Below are 16,749 nucleotides of genomic sequence, written 5' to 3' on the forward strand. Positions count from 1 at the left end.
ATATATATATTATATATATATATATATATATATGCATTCACCGGGACACTACATTTTCGCGACACCATACCCGGATGCTTGCGATCAATCTCAATCCTGCAACTATATCGCAATGGTGTGCACCACAACGCCATTCATTTTCAAACTGGCACCGGAAACCCATCGTGCGGTTTTCACGTTTATTACCCTGTTTCTTAGACAGTGAAGTGCAAAGACAACGTATCTGCCGTGACTAGCAAAAAAGAACCGGCTTGCACATCAAGCGACATGTATGACGCTCTCCCCGCAAAACGAAGTACCTCGGCAACAACGAATGGACACAATAAGCGGCGGCACCAGCACGAGCCGCGTGACCCCCGTGTGGGCGTATTGCGGCCGTGGCGTGAAACGGAAGCTTGCTGCCCCCTGGCTCTGCACTCATCTGGCCACCTCTGCCCAAATGGCCGGCTGCAGCTGCAGCGCACGCGCTCTTTCTCTCAGCAGGCAGTCACCCATGGCAGGCGTCCGCCGGCCCCGCTGGATCCTCCGCTGGGCCTTTGCTGGCAGCCGTGGGTTCCTCCGCCGGGGCGTCTGTTGCCCCGTCACCAACCCTCGGGCAGAAGGCGCGTCCCGGCCGGTGTCGGCCTGAGCCTCGGCCGGGCCGTAGCCCTCTGCGCTCCCCGCCCGTCCGCCGAGGCCGGCCTCAGATGATCTTGATGGTGACGTTGCTGAGCAGGGCGCCAAGGCACAGGCCGAGTCCCAGGAAGGCGGCCATCATGGAGCTGGCCGTGTTCTGCTCCTCCGGCTCAACAGAGCTGGCGGCAAACACGCCACTCGGTCAGCCGAGGTCCACCCAATGACCTGGCGGGGTCCATCCACTGACCTGGCGGGGTCCACCCACTGGCCTGGCGGGGTCCACCCACTCGCCTGGCGGGGATCCACCCACTGACCTGGCGGGGGTCCACTCACTGACTTGGCGGGGGTCCACCCATCGGCCTGGCGGGATCCACCCACTGACCTGGCGGGGGTCCACCCACCGACTTGGCGGAGAAACGCTGCCACATCGGTCGACGTCAGGCTCATGAACAGCTGACAAATTACCGGGTCTGCTGCTGATTGCATTATCTGGTATGCGGGTTTAAGTTCCCGATCCTGTTCCGTCCAAATCGCGTCTGCATTTCAATATCGCCACACCGACACCGGGCGTGAGGGTCCCAGCACGAGTCTCCAACACGAGTCTTCGTCACTAGTCTCCTACTAGTGATGAAACGCGTCCGGTGACTCGACCTTAAGCGTCTGAACGCAGGACACAAATTGGCTACGGCGGCCCCCGAAGTGACGTAAGCCCGGCTATCCGCCGCAAGGCTATACGCCACGCCACGTGTGCGCCGGGCACGAGGCGGACCGGAGCACCGGCCGCTCAGCTGAGCGAGCCGGCGGGTGCGCGCTCACCCGGGCCCGTAGATCATGCACAGCGTGGCCAGGTAGCCGTTAGAGAGGCCGAACACGATCATGATGACGATGTAGTAGGCGTCGTGGTCGAACACTGGTGGTCAGGTGCTTGTGGTCGATGTGCAGTACATGAAGAGCGGGACGAAGACCACTCTCAGCACCACCAGCGCCAGCACAATGTACCACTGGTGCTTCTTCGGCTGTTGGGATCAGGCCGGCCCGGCTAGTCGACGGCAGGAACTTCACCATCGATGAGGAGCGCCCTCATGCTAAACGCTTTCCGAACTAGAGTAATAGTAAGTTTGCTTGCTTGGAAGGGAACGAACAGAGGCGCGGCCATATCGAGGCCCACAATATGATACATTCATCACAGGCCTTACTATGGCCTTGATATCATGGCATACATCACATGAGCTAATCACGAATAAACATGAATCGCGGCATGAGCCGATTAGTCCATGCTCAATTAAGTTTGCGCAAAACGGCCACCCGTCCATGTCCGTTACCATACAAACCATGACAGCGATGCCTTCTTTGACATTGTCAGACCGTCACGACCTCCATCGATTCTGCCGACGCTCTACGTGGAATTACGGCAGCACAGCCTGTATACACATTTGGAATGTGTGTGCAGGTGCGCGTGCGTGCGCACGCGCATGTGTGCGTGTGCGCGCGCGCGCGCGCGTGTGTGTGTGTGTATGTGTGTGTGTGTGTGTTGGTTCGGTGTATTCCTGCCGTAGTTGACGCCTTTGTCAGGCTAGAGGAGGATATAACGTGAAATGCTTTGCACAGTTTGGTCCGGCTACTCACCCACACTGTGTAACCGCCGCATATTCTGCCGATGTAGTCGGTCAGATTGAACAGCAGGAAACAGCACACGGGCACAAAGTAGTCACCTGCAACGCACCACACACGCGCGGGTGACACGCGCTCTGAGAACAGTGGGCAGCACTGAACATGAAATACGAAGACGACAGCAGATTATGGTCATGGTAACCAGATAGTCGATTCATCCGCGATGACGGTTCGGGACCACCGAAACCCACGACACCACCCCAGTGCACCGAGCTGTCTCAACGCTGCAACCTGACCATGATCCACTACATTTTGCAGGGGTGCGTGCCATCCTTCTCCCAGTCACCACTCACGGGCCCAGACGGACGGGTTCTCCTTGGTGCTGGCGTGCATGGGCTCGATCTTGGCCGTGATCGCCGGGAACATGGACAGCGTCACCAAGAAGACCAGGCACACTGCCAGGGCGAACCACTTCACCTGTCGGCAGAGAGGCAGGGCTTCAGCAGCGGGCGGCGGCCCGGCCGGCTCCCGTCACCCGGCCGTGCGACGGCGCAGCTCGCCGCGCGGCCACCCGTCCAGACCACCGGCCCGAATCGGACCCATCGGGGTCTGGAGGCCCTCGAGGATGGGTGGGGGTCATATGTCACGTACCGCCATCTACGCGCTCTGCACGTGGCCGGTGGCGCCGCCTATCTAGCGGCGGCCGTGGGTCGGCTGACCTTGAGGAAGACGCGCCACACGGAGACGGACGGTGCCTTGACGGCCGCGGACGACCTCTGACCCAGGTCGACCAGCTCATTGGCGGTCCGCTTAGGACCATGCAGCACCGTGTAGTACTTGTAGAAGGCCTGGCAAACACGGACGGTATGCAACTATCAACCGCGGCGCAGCTAACCGCGGATGAGCGCAAGCGAGACACTTGGTTTTATTCGCAGCTTTTGCAGGGTTCACATACTTGCTGCTGTGAGTGCGCAAGTCAGCAAAAAGCAATTCGCACGATTGACATCCCGAAAGACAAAACCACCTCGCCGACAGAGCCTCGCCACGTCGCCAAACCACCACAGCCGAAGTAGAAACCGAAGCCGAAATATAGCCAGAACAGTTTAGAGCTTAAACACACCTAGTGATGACCAAATGAAGGTCGTACTACAAATCACGCATTTCCAAACTTTACAAACATGCAAGGATCAAGCCCCTATAATCGTGCAACGAATGGGGGCGCTGGCAGCTGCAGGTACCGGAGATATCGCGTTAGCACGACCGTTTCGATCCGATTATACTCAAAAAAAGCAGGCAAAATGAGGCCCCGCCCAGACAGCCAATGATGCTCGTCTGCAGGGCGGGAGGGAGGGGGGGGGGGCGGGGCGCCCGGCACGCGCTCCATTACAGCGACCGTCGGATTCCCGGCGGCATCCGGGCCGCACAAGTGATCGCGTTCCGCCCGGCATCCTGCCCCGCTGCAGCCAATTGAGGCGTTGACGTGTCCGTGTCAGTCCGACGGGTACAAGGCGAGCCGAACTCTGGCAGCGGACGCCGAGAAGGCAGAGCGCAGCCACGTCGCGGACACTGCTCTGCCTCATCCCCCCCCCCCGCCCCACCCCTGCCCCCGGGCGAGACGGCGGTTAAATCGAGATCATATGTACGTCATCAGCACAGTCATCGTCGCAGAATCGTTGCAACACGCTCACGTCAGCGATAGGAAGCTGGCAATGACTGCAAGACTGTAATTCGCCTCTCCCGCCAACAGCGGCCCTCGTGCTGTGGGAGAGGTGCCCTCTCCCCTGGCCGCGCCGGCCGGCCTCGTACGCCCGCCGCCCGGCCGGGAATACTTAACAGCTTGCGTCCCGGCGCAGATCAACACAAGCCCGGAGCTGGCCGGAAACGCTCGGCAGTGGTACGTGGGAAATGTTGAAATGAGGCCACTCTTTAGAAACGACAGGCGCCCGGGACTACCATTTGCTTTAACTGATTCGCCAGCTACAGACAATATACTGCCCATCCCCAGCCACTACACTTATCACCGGGGCTTTCAAATGTGCCCCACCCACCCGTGTAACCTTTTTCATTGTTCAATTTGTTGATGTGACGTTTTTTGTACCAACTACTCCCTGCATCGGAGCGCCCCTATGACAACCGCACGCCCCAGGTGTACCGGATATATTTTTTTGAAAATCTCCCCCCAACCCATTTTTTATGTTTTCTTCTAGGCACTCATGGCCGAACCCGATCTCTCCAGGAATACAGCAGGAACGGGAGGAGCATCTGTGGCCGCTTGCCCTGGTTTGGGGCGGGGTGCTGGAACTAGAGGAGGGCGTTAAGGTGTGTGTGTGGGGGGGGGGGCCTGAGGTCTCAACTTCCTGAAAATTTAAAGCTGGCCCTATGAGCGTTGATGAATAAGCAATGGCAATGGTCCCTTCCCGTCTCCAAAACCAAGGACTTTGTTTCTCCTGGTTTGCGGACTCCCAATTATTTGGTTTGGATTGGTTCGTACAAGAGCCCTTTCAGCCATCCGTGACCATTTCAGAGAGATGGGATCTAGAAGAGCGGATAGTTCATGCGGGACTGCATACACCAGGGAGCCCCCCCCCCCCCCCCACCGAGACTTGGCCCCTGCAGGGCTCGACGCCACGACTGACATACCAGGTGGCACTTAAGCCCAATCATGATTCATGCATGCAGCGGCTTGCCCTCGAATAATTGGGGCGTCGCGAAAATGAAACGTGAATGAGAAACTGAAAACAAATCCGTATGACTCGCAAGGACGCACGGACTCCCAGGACGCACGGACTCCAGACGGCTCGGATGCCCGGGGGCCACGACTCGCGTGGCGCGTGCCGGCCGGCCTGGTGGTCCCGCGCGCCTCCCTCACCATCCGCGTCATCCACAGGTAGGCACCCATCGAGACGGCCAGGGTGATGTCGGCCAGGGTGAAGTAGACCAGCGCCGAGTTGACGGCCGCCGCCACCTCGTCGTCGCCGGACACGGCGATCGACACGATCCTGGCGGAGCGCGGATGAATTAGTCAGATGCCGCGGCCGTTTGTCCGCCACCGCCCGGTGATGAGCAGCGGCGCTCGTCTGCTGCAATCGTGCTGTCGCATTTGAAGAAAGAATGGGGCAGTACGTTGACATCAAACTGAAGGTAACAAAATTATAAAAGAGTATATTTAAACCGTCTCGAGACTGACTGAATCATGTCGCAGCGCAGTCGGCCACGGCTTGACTGGCGCCACATTTCCATTGGCACGGCTCGGCCGTACGCCTTCCTCTCAGACGCCAGCCTAGCGATGCGGGTCTGTCATAGGGCGGCGGATTTTTGGTGGGGCGGGGACACAGCAAGCAACATGCCTGGAGCCAGACGTTCACCTTCTGAAGCATCAGCCAGCACCGACCGAGAACGCCTCATTACTCGTCCTGCCCTTCGGATTAACATCTGCGCATGCGCTTTAATGTCAGGCTTGTCCTGGATCTCACAGATCATTCTACAAATTTCGGGTAAGTGTTCTACGGTCCTACTCAAGCATGTTTCAGGACATTTTACAATATAATAACATCCATTCGATTCTCTCCAACAATAGAACACACGTGACATAATCTAACACTCATAACCTCAAACCTGCGATCAAGGCAGGACATCAGCTTTCAAACTGCCGTGAAGAACAGTTTTTAGAGTGATACCACAAGAAAGCGAAGGACTGCGAACCACGTTGACATGTGAAGCGCATTACTGTTATGCAAAACTGGCACACAACCTGTCTTGTGCCGGCTGACCGGTGAGCAAGGGGAGCTGGGCGTGCTGGTGGCAGATCAGGCGTACTACGTGACAACACTAGGGCGCGTGGTTGCAGCTCTCACCGCCATGAGCTTGCTTCCAAACCACTTTGTCATACGTGAAACGGACACACGGGGTACCCGAATATCACCAGCGTATCTCTCCCTCTTCCCCAAGGTGTTGACTGGTGCATATAACCTTACAAAGGGTATGGCACATAGGCACTCCCAAATCCTCTGATTTCAACGATCCTATTTGTTTTGATTTGTTTTCAATGATCCTATTTGATCCAACGATCCTGGTTGCATAACGATCAGATGATCGTTATATAGCCAGCCATTTCGACAGAGGGTGGTAACAATGTCTCCTAAATCTATAAATATGGCAGAGCGTCGTATCGTTAGACGCTCTCGCCAGGCACCCTGTGCCGAATAGGATGGCGCTGTAGAGCTTACCAATCCCGACAATTCCGGCCGGTCTGCGCCGCCTGTCGTGCCGGCCGCTCAGGCGGCGGCCGGGGTCCGCCAGCGATTCCCTCCCCTCTCCTACCCTCCCCCCCCCCCCCCCCCACCGGTCGGCCCCGTACCGACCTGCAGACGCAGGCGAACACGGCACCCAGCGCCTGGCCCGACAGCACGGCCGACAGGTACTTGGACGGGAACTGGGCCGACAGGCCGAACAGGCCGCCCTGGAACACGGCGGCGCCCACTGTCGACCGGCAGGCGAAGGTCAGTACACGAGCACGGCGGCTCACACAGGTCAGCACGCAACACAAGACCTACGCAGGTTAGTACGGAACACGTGACCAACGCAGGCTAGCACGGGACACTCGACCAACACAGGTCAGCACGGAACACACGATCGACACAGGTCAACAAGGCACACACGACCAACACAGGTTAGCACGGAACACAAGATCGACACAGGTCAACAAGGCACACACGACCAACACAGGTTAGCACGGAACACACGATCGACACAGGCCAGCACGGAACACGCGATCGACACAGGTCAGCACGGCACACACGACCAACACAGGTTAGCACGGAATACACGATCGACACAGGTCAGCACGGAGCACACGACAGACAAAAGTTAGCACAGAAAATACAGAGGACAGCATGGAACACACGCCGACACAGGTCAGCACAGAACACACGACCGACACAGGTCAGTGGAGAACACGAGACCTGTGTCGGTGTCTTACGCTATGTGTCGGTGTTTCACACGCGGCCAAGAACGGAGCGCCGCTGGCGCACCTCAAGCCACGGGGCTTACCATTCAGAATCACTACCATCACCATGGTGATGGCGAAGAACGTAGACTGCCATTGGTCAGAGTTCACGGGCACCAGGATCGTCGTGACAATGAAAAAGACGATGACGACGCCGAGTGCCACCAAAAGCTTCAGCTGCTGGTTGATCCTGCAAAGGGAATTACTCAGATGTATATTCATGTCAACCAAAGGGGCGGAGAACGATATCACGGCATCATTTACTCCGGCATCGGCAATGGCTGGTGCGGTCCGGTATCGACGTGCAACGAACCAAACTCTGTGTTGTTGGCTATGCAGCTTGGTACTTCGAAAACATCGGTATAGCTGCGGATAGACTGCTAGACTTAAAAAGATCGGAAAAGACGCTGAGGGTAGAAGTCGATTCGGGTGGTGGATTTTGGTGAAGCTCTGGGTCGTCCAAAATCCGTCCCCGTCCGTTTGTAACATTGGTAGCTGGCACCAATCAGCTACCGCAACTGGTGACCTCACTGACCTTTAAGCTTCCAATTAGTTGCCCTGAATGGATCCATCGATACGCCCCCAGTCCGCTGCATTCCAGAATCGTTTAAATGAGTCGTAATCCTTACTGATAAATCAGCTTCTGATGAATATCAGACATCGTTAATTAGATTACCAGCACCCAGTTCAACTGTCTAATTACGTCATAAAATTGATTTGCTGGCAAATCATCTACCATCACGACAGTAGGCCGTACGGCAGCGTTTCCCGCACGGCCCACTCCGCCTACCACGTCCCAAGTCAGCCCTCGTTGAAAGTACCAAGGTTATAGAAGCACGTGTTAAGTAAAATAATGGCTGCAACATTTAAGCTTGTTCACAAAATGCCCTTGTAGTACTTGACAGCTCCAGTTACCAATAATGTCACAGGTTGGGTTTGGAGTCTAATTCTTCCGGATTTTTAAAACATCACAATGGAGTTCATTTACCAAAAAACTATTTAGTGGGCAAGATACGCTCACCTACTTCGTAGTGTAGTCAGTCGGGACAACCCAAAGTATCCACCACGGAAAAGAAGCCCGTCGGGAAAGGGAGAGGAGCGCATATGTCTGGCATCATAAGCTCCTGCTGCCCCTTCCTGACCAACGCGGCGAAGGAATGCCCAGGCTCGCCTCCCTACTCGGTGGACATGCGCCTCCGCATCCACAACTGGGCTAATTCCCTGACGGGATCAAAACAGATCCCGCGGTCCGCTGCAGCTTCCACTAAGGAAAAGCCTGGCCTGCCACAATTCTCAGATGAAAATTCGCCGATCGGCTTTAAAAAAAGTGACGCTTCGATGGCAGGGAGCGAAGGGGAAGCCGAGTGCACGATTATCTTGGCTGCACGTGGCGGCTGCTCCCTGCAGGAAAAGGCGTTGGCAGCTCTTGCCAAAGCTGACTTTCATCCAATCCCGGAAGGCGACTGGGAAACAGAGAAGGGCCAAGAGGAGGAAGAGGTGACTTTACTGCATCTTAAGGAGGTCGAAAACGACGGCGTGTGCCTGGAGCGCAAAGAAGCCAAAACGGTCTTGCGGGAGCCGTTAGAGCCGTTAGAACAAGAGCCGTTGGAGCACCCGTCGGTGCGAGAAAGAGAAACAACCGGCATCAGCTCACCACCGCCTGTTCCGCCCAAGCCATTGACGTTGTCATCACGCCCCCGCCAAGTGCCAGGTAGGTTTACTGATCCACATCAAGCGCCGCAAGAACCTTTCCTGGAGTCTTCCTCCACAGAGATGTTGGATGCCAGTGCGTCCCTGCCGCTGGAGATTCCCGACGACATAGTCCAGGCTTGCTATTCCTCCGAGGCACCAACGTCAAGCGCAACTCTGCCGTCGGAAACACCGCCGGACACTTTCCAGGCTTCGTCCTCTTCAGAGCTGTTGGACGCCATCTCCAACATGACGGCCGCACGTGGCTCCAAGTCACGCCGCTCGCGGATGACGAGCACGCGCGCTCCGACGCCGTGGGCGGCGGACGGACCGCCGGAGGAGGAGCCGGGCGGCGAGGACGAGCCGCTGGACCGGGCGCCCTCGTCCGACGACAGCTCGCCGTACGGCAGCGTGAACGGCACGGCAGACTCGTCCTACCACACGCTGCCGACGCCGACCAGTTCGGCCGAGCGGGCCGGCGACGCGGCGGCCGGCGCCGGCGGCGAGCGGCCGGCCGCGCCGCCGGCGACAGCCGACCCGGGCGAAGTCAGCCTGCGCTACTTCTGCGGCGCCTTCCGGCCTGACGACCATTTCATGTCTCGCCACGCCGGCCTGGAGGCGATCGCGACGGACGTCAAGCCACCGCGCGTGACGCCCGGCCTCTCGGACAGCGCCGTCGGCCGGCCGGCAGCGGCGACGGCGGCGGCGGCGCGCGGTGATCGCCGCCGCGGCGTCGCCTCCGACAGCACGCTGCCGCTGTCCGGCCGTGGCTCGTCGCCAGAGCTGCCGGCCGGCGACGACTCGGGAGTGGCGCTGGAGGCCAAGCGGTCGGACACGGCGCTGCCGGTATAGCCGGCGGTCGGCGCCCGGCGGCGTGGGGCGTCGGCCACGGCCTTCAGGAGAGTGACGGCCGGATGCACGGTCGGGGCGGCAGCTCGGTGGCTGAGAGCGGCAGCCTCATGTCCAGTGGCCTAGCGCCAGGCCAACGATGGAAACATCCGGGGATGATAACGGTGCATATTCAAAATACGTCCGGAAGTCCATGCCATCAACGTTTCCGGTGCTTACCTTAGGGGTGACAGGGCATCTCCCGACATCTGGGTAATGGATGTACGCGCCTGAACGAGTACTGACCCAATTGCCAACAGTAATGAAGCGATGCCCAGAACTTTGTTCAACAATTTTATTTTGGCACTGTGCCGACAAAATACAGCGGTTACTTATTCATGCCTTCGCAACTATAGAATAGCAGCCTAACTATGATACTGAAATTTGCATTAGTAAGGATCTTCTCGGGACCTGCAAGAGATCACTGCTCCCAATTAATGGGCATTTGCTTTAAAAGATAATGACGTTCTCGAACCACAAGCTTTTGTCAACCTTGTTGCACGCATAGCAGAGTTACCTACATATGCACATTCTTGTGGTACTCAAAAAGAAATGCATCTACCCGCTACAGTGTACAAACACGTTGTTGGAAGTACTAGCATATGGCTGTCAGTGCACACATTTGCTGCATTTAAGCCAAAACATTTACGGGACCTAGTTCATCATCACCCAGAATCTGTGCCTCAGATGCTTTAGCCTGTCGGGCTCTTCCCGACACAGTAAGAGCCAGACGACCCAGGCCGGGGCCCCGGTTCAGAGTCTGAAGACCACTTCGCTACATCACCAGACACGTCGGTTAAGCGCCCATTGTCAGCTATGCTGGTGCGGTGGTTCGATCTGACCATGTTGACGTCGCCGTCTCAGATCTAATGATTGAATCGTATTGACGCTCATTGTGATCCTGAGCAAGACAGGCAACAGACCATTTGTTGACGAAAGGCGATTACACGCATGCATAAAAACCTAAGCATTTTCACCAATGTTCTAAAGCCATATTACAGCACCGCTGACAAACGTTTCGACCAACGTAAAATCTACTGCTTTTGTACATATTAAGGATGCTTCCTTGCACTCAAACATCGCACCTGAAATATCATGCGAATTATATACAACACAGAACAGATGAAACACAAGATACGCAGAGAATGCAAATTTCATTGGTGATGCTCATGGCGAAAGTGAAATGGGTATCGCCAACGTAGCAATATCCACTGCATTCACACTCTGCCATTTGCTACAATTGCTTACGGTACAAGGCGACAGACCCCCGAATCCTTCCGCAACAAAGGCTCGATCTACACCGCCTCCCCAGCGTCACGTCTGCAGCCACTTACTTGTCGGCCAGCACGGCGTTCAGCGTGAGGAAGATGGTGTTGGGCAGCATGGAAGCCACGCTGAGGTACGCGAAGAAGTTGTACTGCAGGTCGGTGGTGGTGTCGGTGGCGTTGCTGTTCGCGTCCAGTGTGGCGTTGCGGAATTTGTAGTTCCAGTACTGCAAAGAACACATCGCGTTCTGAAATTGGGGCGCGGGCTCGGTTGTGCATTCTTCTTCTCAACGGTGCCGGACATGCCGGACAACCCGCTGGGAAAGACAACGCCAAAACAAGCAAGTTCAGTAGGTCTCCGGCCGGACTAGCCTCCAGCCCAGCCGGTGGTGGATTGTCCGTTACGGAGTGCCGTTCCCGGAACGCGCCTCCTTCCGTCCTCGGCCGTGCGTCAATACCAGCGTGGTCCCAGCGAACGTGGTCGCGTCGTTGCCGGCAATAATGGCGGTAATGTAGAGGTGCATGGGCGCCACCTCGGTGCGTGGTTTCCAGCATTACTTGCCAACACGTGCGTGTCGCACGATGCAGGCCTTATACATCCATGGCCCATTCGGTGTCCATTTCGTAATCCCTTCGCTCTGACACGGAGCCCTGCAGCGTCATCTGCTCCAGGCCATCTAAAAGCCGGCCGTCGCTGCACACGCCGCTCCACGTGCTCCGACGGTACGCCCGGCGGAAACCGGCGCCGCTGAGCCGTCGCCGACGGGCGGCCAGACGGCCACGTGGTCGACCCGACCGGCGGCGGCGGCGGCGGCGGCCGCCGCCGCCGCCGCCGCCGCCGCCGCTGGCCGGCCGCCAGCGCCGTGGGCCACGCGGCACGCACCGGAATAGACCCCCGGCGTGCAGGTGGAATGTGGAGCGGCAGCTGGCCGTAATGTCTGCTGTCGCCCCCGGGGAGTCACCGGGCACTGGACGGCGGCCCAGACAGGACACCGCCCCTGATACTTGTAGACAAAAAAAAAGACAAGAAATGTACCAACCAAAAGGCGGCTTATATTCCCGAGCATTCGAGCTCATTGGACACCGCTCGTGATACATGTAGACAAAAGACAAGAAATATACCAAAAGACGGCTTACATTCCCCCACTTTCGAGTTGATTCTCTGTGACAGTCAGAAAATGCCACTTTGCCCCACGCCATACGCCATCTACCGCAATGCAATGCAGGCAGAAATTCATTCGTACCCGTCAAATATTCCTTGCTGGCTCCTAACCCTCGGAATACCATTGGCTGGTGCAGTGCAGCTCTCCCAGTACCTACCCGCGGCGTGGGTCGGAACCCCTGTTGCACCGCATCGGCCACGATAACCGCCAGCCCGTCCAGGAGCGACCGCACCCAGGGAGTGGCGGGGGGGGGGGACATCCAGCTGACGCAGGTTGCGGATCCATTACATGATGTCCATGAGTCAGGAGCACAAGCACGCTAGCACGTCATGTCATCTGACGCGATCGCCCCTGGTGACCGGGACACCCGGGCAGCGACGTGGTGGACACGACCCCAGACTGAGACACGTCACCAGACTCCAGACTCAGACACGTCACCAGACTCCAGACTGAGACACGTCAGCAGACTCCAGCCTCAGACAGGTTGCCAGACTCCGGCTCGCGGGTGGCGTGACCGAGCCGACCACGCGACGCCATGACTGCGCCCATCTGCCGCATCGGAGCCGGAGCAGGCTTGAGCTGCGACTTCCGTCCTCTGAGCTCGCGGCAGGCTAGCACTTCCTCAGGAAGCACTGCTTGAAGTGGAGACTGCGGTCAGGGCACCATGCTTGCTGAAGTGAAGTGACTTTGAAGTTAATGAGGAGTATAATAAAAAAATCGTAAAACGCACCCGGCGGTAACGCAGAGGGACGGGAAGGCATGTCCTAGTCTCAGCGGCAGGGTGCACAACACATTGAAACTGCTTTTCATTACAGGTGCAGTGTGTTTGAAGTCCAATGAAGTAATTTCGATATGCTATTCGACCTCGGTGTAAGCTTCCAGTAATGACATGCTAATCACATATAGATAACCGTAAAACCGGAAGTCCAGTTACGACCTCAGGCATGAAAGGGTCAACTGCTAATCAGATACAACATCAGGTCGCCAATCAACACCACCCACCGAGGCATCTTTTCTGAAATTCATGATCTGCACCTACAACGCCTTGGATGATTTTACGAGGTTGCACCACCATCCTCACTACAGCCCCCATAGTGCCCGGGTCGGCCCTTGTTTGCGGACAGACTAAGTCGCCCCCCCCCCCCCCTTCGGTGACCAGGCAGTGGAGCGGCAGTGGCTGCGCGTCCCGCCGGCAGCGGCCCCGGCGGCGAGGCGGCCGCGGTGCGTGCCGGTGCAGCCGACCGGCGCGCCACCTGTACCCGACACCGCAGTCCGGCCCGTCCCGGACGCTGCTGATGGCACGGCTCGGCGCCACCCGAGCTCCAGTCAAGCGGCCGCAGGCCGAGCCCAGCATCCGGCATGTGATCTCCATCGGACCCGACATGTGATCTCCAGAGGGGCCGGTCTCCGTTTGAAGCCACAGCTACTAATTCGGTCCCATGTACTAAATTTATGGGAGCGATGTGAAAGCAGGTTTTTCCCAGTTTGGAAAGGGGTCCGTGTCCCGTTGTCCCTCCACCTTCCTCTTGGATACATCCTCGCTCTCCTCCCCGCTCTGGGACGGAGCTGTCGCAGGTCGTGGGAAAAGTCGCCGGGTCACCGTTCCCGAGTTGCTGCCTCGCTGGCCAGCCCGGTCACCTTAGCGCAAGGGGGCAGCGTATGGGCGATGTGGAGCTGGAAACCCACTGCATCTCCAGCCGGCGACCGAAGCAGAGCGACATCCCTGGCCTAGGGACATCACCAATGCAGGGCACGCGAAGGCCTGTTGTGCCCCCCCCCCTTCCCTCCCCTCCCCCTCCAGCACCTCCCGCGACAGCGCGAATGCAATTGATCGCTAAAGCTTGGATGTCGAAATTATTGGTTTGATCTCACAGGGTATATGACCGTAAGACGCGCAGGGGCGCGGGCGTGGAATCACGGGAGTGCTAAGCTAAAGGGCTCATTAATGGTTAGTGTGGCTAATTTGGCACAGTGACGTTTGGCAGCTTCGAAATCAGTACCTACGGCGGTGCACGGAATGAAACGATTCAAATCATCAGCGGGCTTCCGCCTCGCACAGAGAAACCAACGCCCCCACCGCGAGGCTCCCAATAACCACAAACGCGTGCGCTCAGCCAGCCGTTCGGTAACTTCGAGCACACCTCGCGTCCAGCGCGTGCGCTCGCAACAGCGCGTCCAACGTTCGTCCCGTGAAAAGCATAGGGCTTCGCACGGAACAGGGCAAAACACCGCCGCGGCCGAGGTTCTGTCCGCGCATTGCCGCGCCATTTCCGGCGCAAAGTTACAGACGCAGAGCGCGGCGGCAAAACCGGTGCGACGAGAACGTCCATCGATCGGTGGCCGCCTCCGCCAGGCCCGACCAGCGTCAGCCAGTCGGCTGGCTGGCGTCAGTCCTTCGAACGACCTCTGCCGTGCAGCCACGCCTCACGACATGCGCCGAGGTCATGGGGTCATCTGCGTCGGCGCGCGCCTCCGAAAACGGTGAGGCGTCGTCCGGCCCGGTGAGGCGCGGGGGTCCAGCGCGGCTTCACAGGCGCGCTGAAGGCGAGTCGAGCTCGACGCGTCTTGTGACCCGCGTGCAGGAAGCCATGCCTCCCCATCCCTCTACTTTGATAAGCTGAAGGATGGTACGCGACAGAGTGCCGCTGATGATATACACCCCGCCGGCCCCACACGCGCGTCCTTGACTGCCGCCAGCCGGCCCCTTGTTGATAACACAATCGGGAGATACAGGACGCGTGTCGGGTGTTCTATTCAAGAAGTCGGGATCACACTATGCTGGACAATGACAACCAATTACACATTAATCAAGCCACGTTTTCAATCGAATATTCTGTTTGTCAACACTCGGCTATAGCTCCTCTTCAGTACCGAATGAACGCCATTGCAAGTGAGTGGCTACAAAAAAAAAAAATCAACGCCGCGGCAAATCAATAACTCGGATGGCAAAGATTGGATGTGACGTCATACGGAATCAATGTGGGATGCGCAGAACCCTTTCAGCATGGTTGTCCGTCTCAGACAATTGTGTCACAGTCGCCGCAAATTTCTATAAGCAAAGACAGCGATGATGTGACGGAAAACAGCATGTGCAACAGTTTTCATGTGTGCGACGAGGCGCACCCACCAACCTGCGTAGCGGACGTGACATGAAACACATGCTGTCCAGAGGTAATCAAGCGAACCGCTACGATCAGAATCTCACGTATATCCCAACGTCCCTCTCCGTACGTGCTGCCCATTTGTGACGGGCGGCGAGCGACCGGTGTCGGAAGGGACCACTCCCGGTGCCGATACAAAACGGCCTGCTAACCGGCCGATCGGCACAGGCGAGTTGAGCCAGGCTTGCCCCATGGCAGACTCAACAGCCTACAGAAACAAACACCGCGCAGTCCAAAGAGCGGGCCGGTTTCCTGTCAGCACTCTCCTGAGCAGAGCAGCGCACTGGACCACGCCTCAACTGTCACACAAGCAGGACAGCGCAGCAGGCAGAACAATAGCGGGAAGCTGGCCAGACGTGCCTCGGCACAATCTGGTTTCATACATGCGCGTCACAGAATCTGGGGAATTATCTCCCGATGGTCTTACTCGGGCTGCGCTCCTGCAGTGTAATCGAACCCCTCCCACCAGGAAAAATTGGTCACAGATGAAGGCCGACTGAATCCGAGTGCGACGGTTGAGCCAGGGGTATGTTCGCAGAATAGACACAGGGAATACATCCCCCCCCCCCCCCGCTCCCGGAATCAGACCAGGGAAGCTCGCTTCTACCCACCTCGACAAACCACCGCAGCATCCGAGTGGGTTAAACAGGCACGCCTAAGCGTAGGAACTGCGAGACAAGGTCTATGACTCTCTCACTTCATCGCCAAGCTTAACGACCCGTATTATATTTGACCCCATATGACTGTATGGAAAGAGGCGTTCATGATGGTTTGACCGCGCCATTTTGGGGCCCTTCCGACACCACGCAGTCGCGCCAAGCCGCCCTCCTCAATACGCACTTCAGCTAGAAATGCTGTCACAATCGCGCACACCAGTCAGAAATTGAGCCGGGCACGTGGGGAGCGTGGTTGGGGAAATCGCGTCACGGCTCCAGCTCCAATCACGGCTCCAGCCACCGCCGGCGTCAGCGTCGGTCCGCTCTCCGCTGGCTGGTCCGGGCCGGCCCGCCGCTATGTGCGGCTCCAGCCACCGCCGGTGTCAGCGTCGGTCCACTCTCCGCTGGCTGGTCCGGGCCGGCCAGCCGCTGTCTTCGGTGCGCCCGCCCGCCCGGCGACGCCGCGTGGACAGCGTCCGTGCGGCCCATCCCCCTTGCCCGCCACAGCCGGACAGCGGCCTCGCATGCCGAGCGCACTTCAAAAACGAGGCTCGCTTCGCGATAGATTCGGCTCCTCTCAGCCTCATCAGAGCACAGCTCAAATCGCTCACCAGATCCCGTCCGGGCAGGAAGCTCGGGTGGGGGACCGGCCTCCTGGGTTCAGAAATGCTTTCCATATTGGGCATAAGGCGCATG

The 16,749-nt window shown here is 57.9% G+C and overlaps 1 protein-coding gene across 1 annotated transcript in view; it reads right to left on the reverse strand.

Moving 5' to 3' along the window:
* Window positions 1-165: 165 nt before the first annotated feature.
* Window positions 166-16,749, reverse strand: part of LOC119093508 (equilibrative nucleoside transporter 1) — a 32,410-nt gene continuing 15,826 nt past the window's right edge. Inside the window, exons 3-12 of the mRNA XM_037216468.1 lie at window positions 11,143-11,300; window positions 7,276-7,421; window positions 6,588-6,705; window positions 5,096-5,225; window positions 2,946-3,074; window positions 2,580-2,703; window positions 2,242-2,327; window positions 1,556-1,631; window positions 1,432-1,525; window positions 166-794 (exon numbers count right to left, since the gene is read on the reverse strand). Coding sequence (XP_037072363.1) covers window positions 683-794; window positions 1,432-1,525; window positions 1,556-1,631; window positions 2,242-2,327; window positions 2,580-2,703; window positions 2,946-3,074; window positions 5,096-5,225; window positions 6,588-6,705; window positions 7,276-7,421; window positions 11,143-11,300 — 1,173 coding nt within the window. The 3' untranslated portion in view covers window positions 166-682. The remainder of the gene's footprint in view (window positions 795-1,431; window positions 1,526-1,555; window positions 1,632-2,241; window positions 2,328-2,579; window positions 2,704-2,945; window positions 3,075-5,095; window positions 5,226-6,587; window positions 6,706-7,275; window positions 7,422-11,142; window positions 11,301-16,749) is intronic.

Source organism: Pollicipes pollicipes, unplaced genomic scaffold (assembly GCF_011947565.3).
Source record: "Pollicipes pollicipes isolate AB1234 unplaced genomic scaffold, Ppol_2.1 Scaffold_4002;HRSCAF=4701_pilon_pilon_pilon, whole genome shotgun sequence".
Classification (NCBI taxonomy): domain Eukaryota; kingdom Metazoa; phylum Arthropoda; class Thecostraca; order Pollicipedomorpha; family Pollicipedidae; genus Pollicipes; species Pollicipes pollicipes.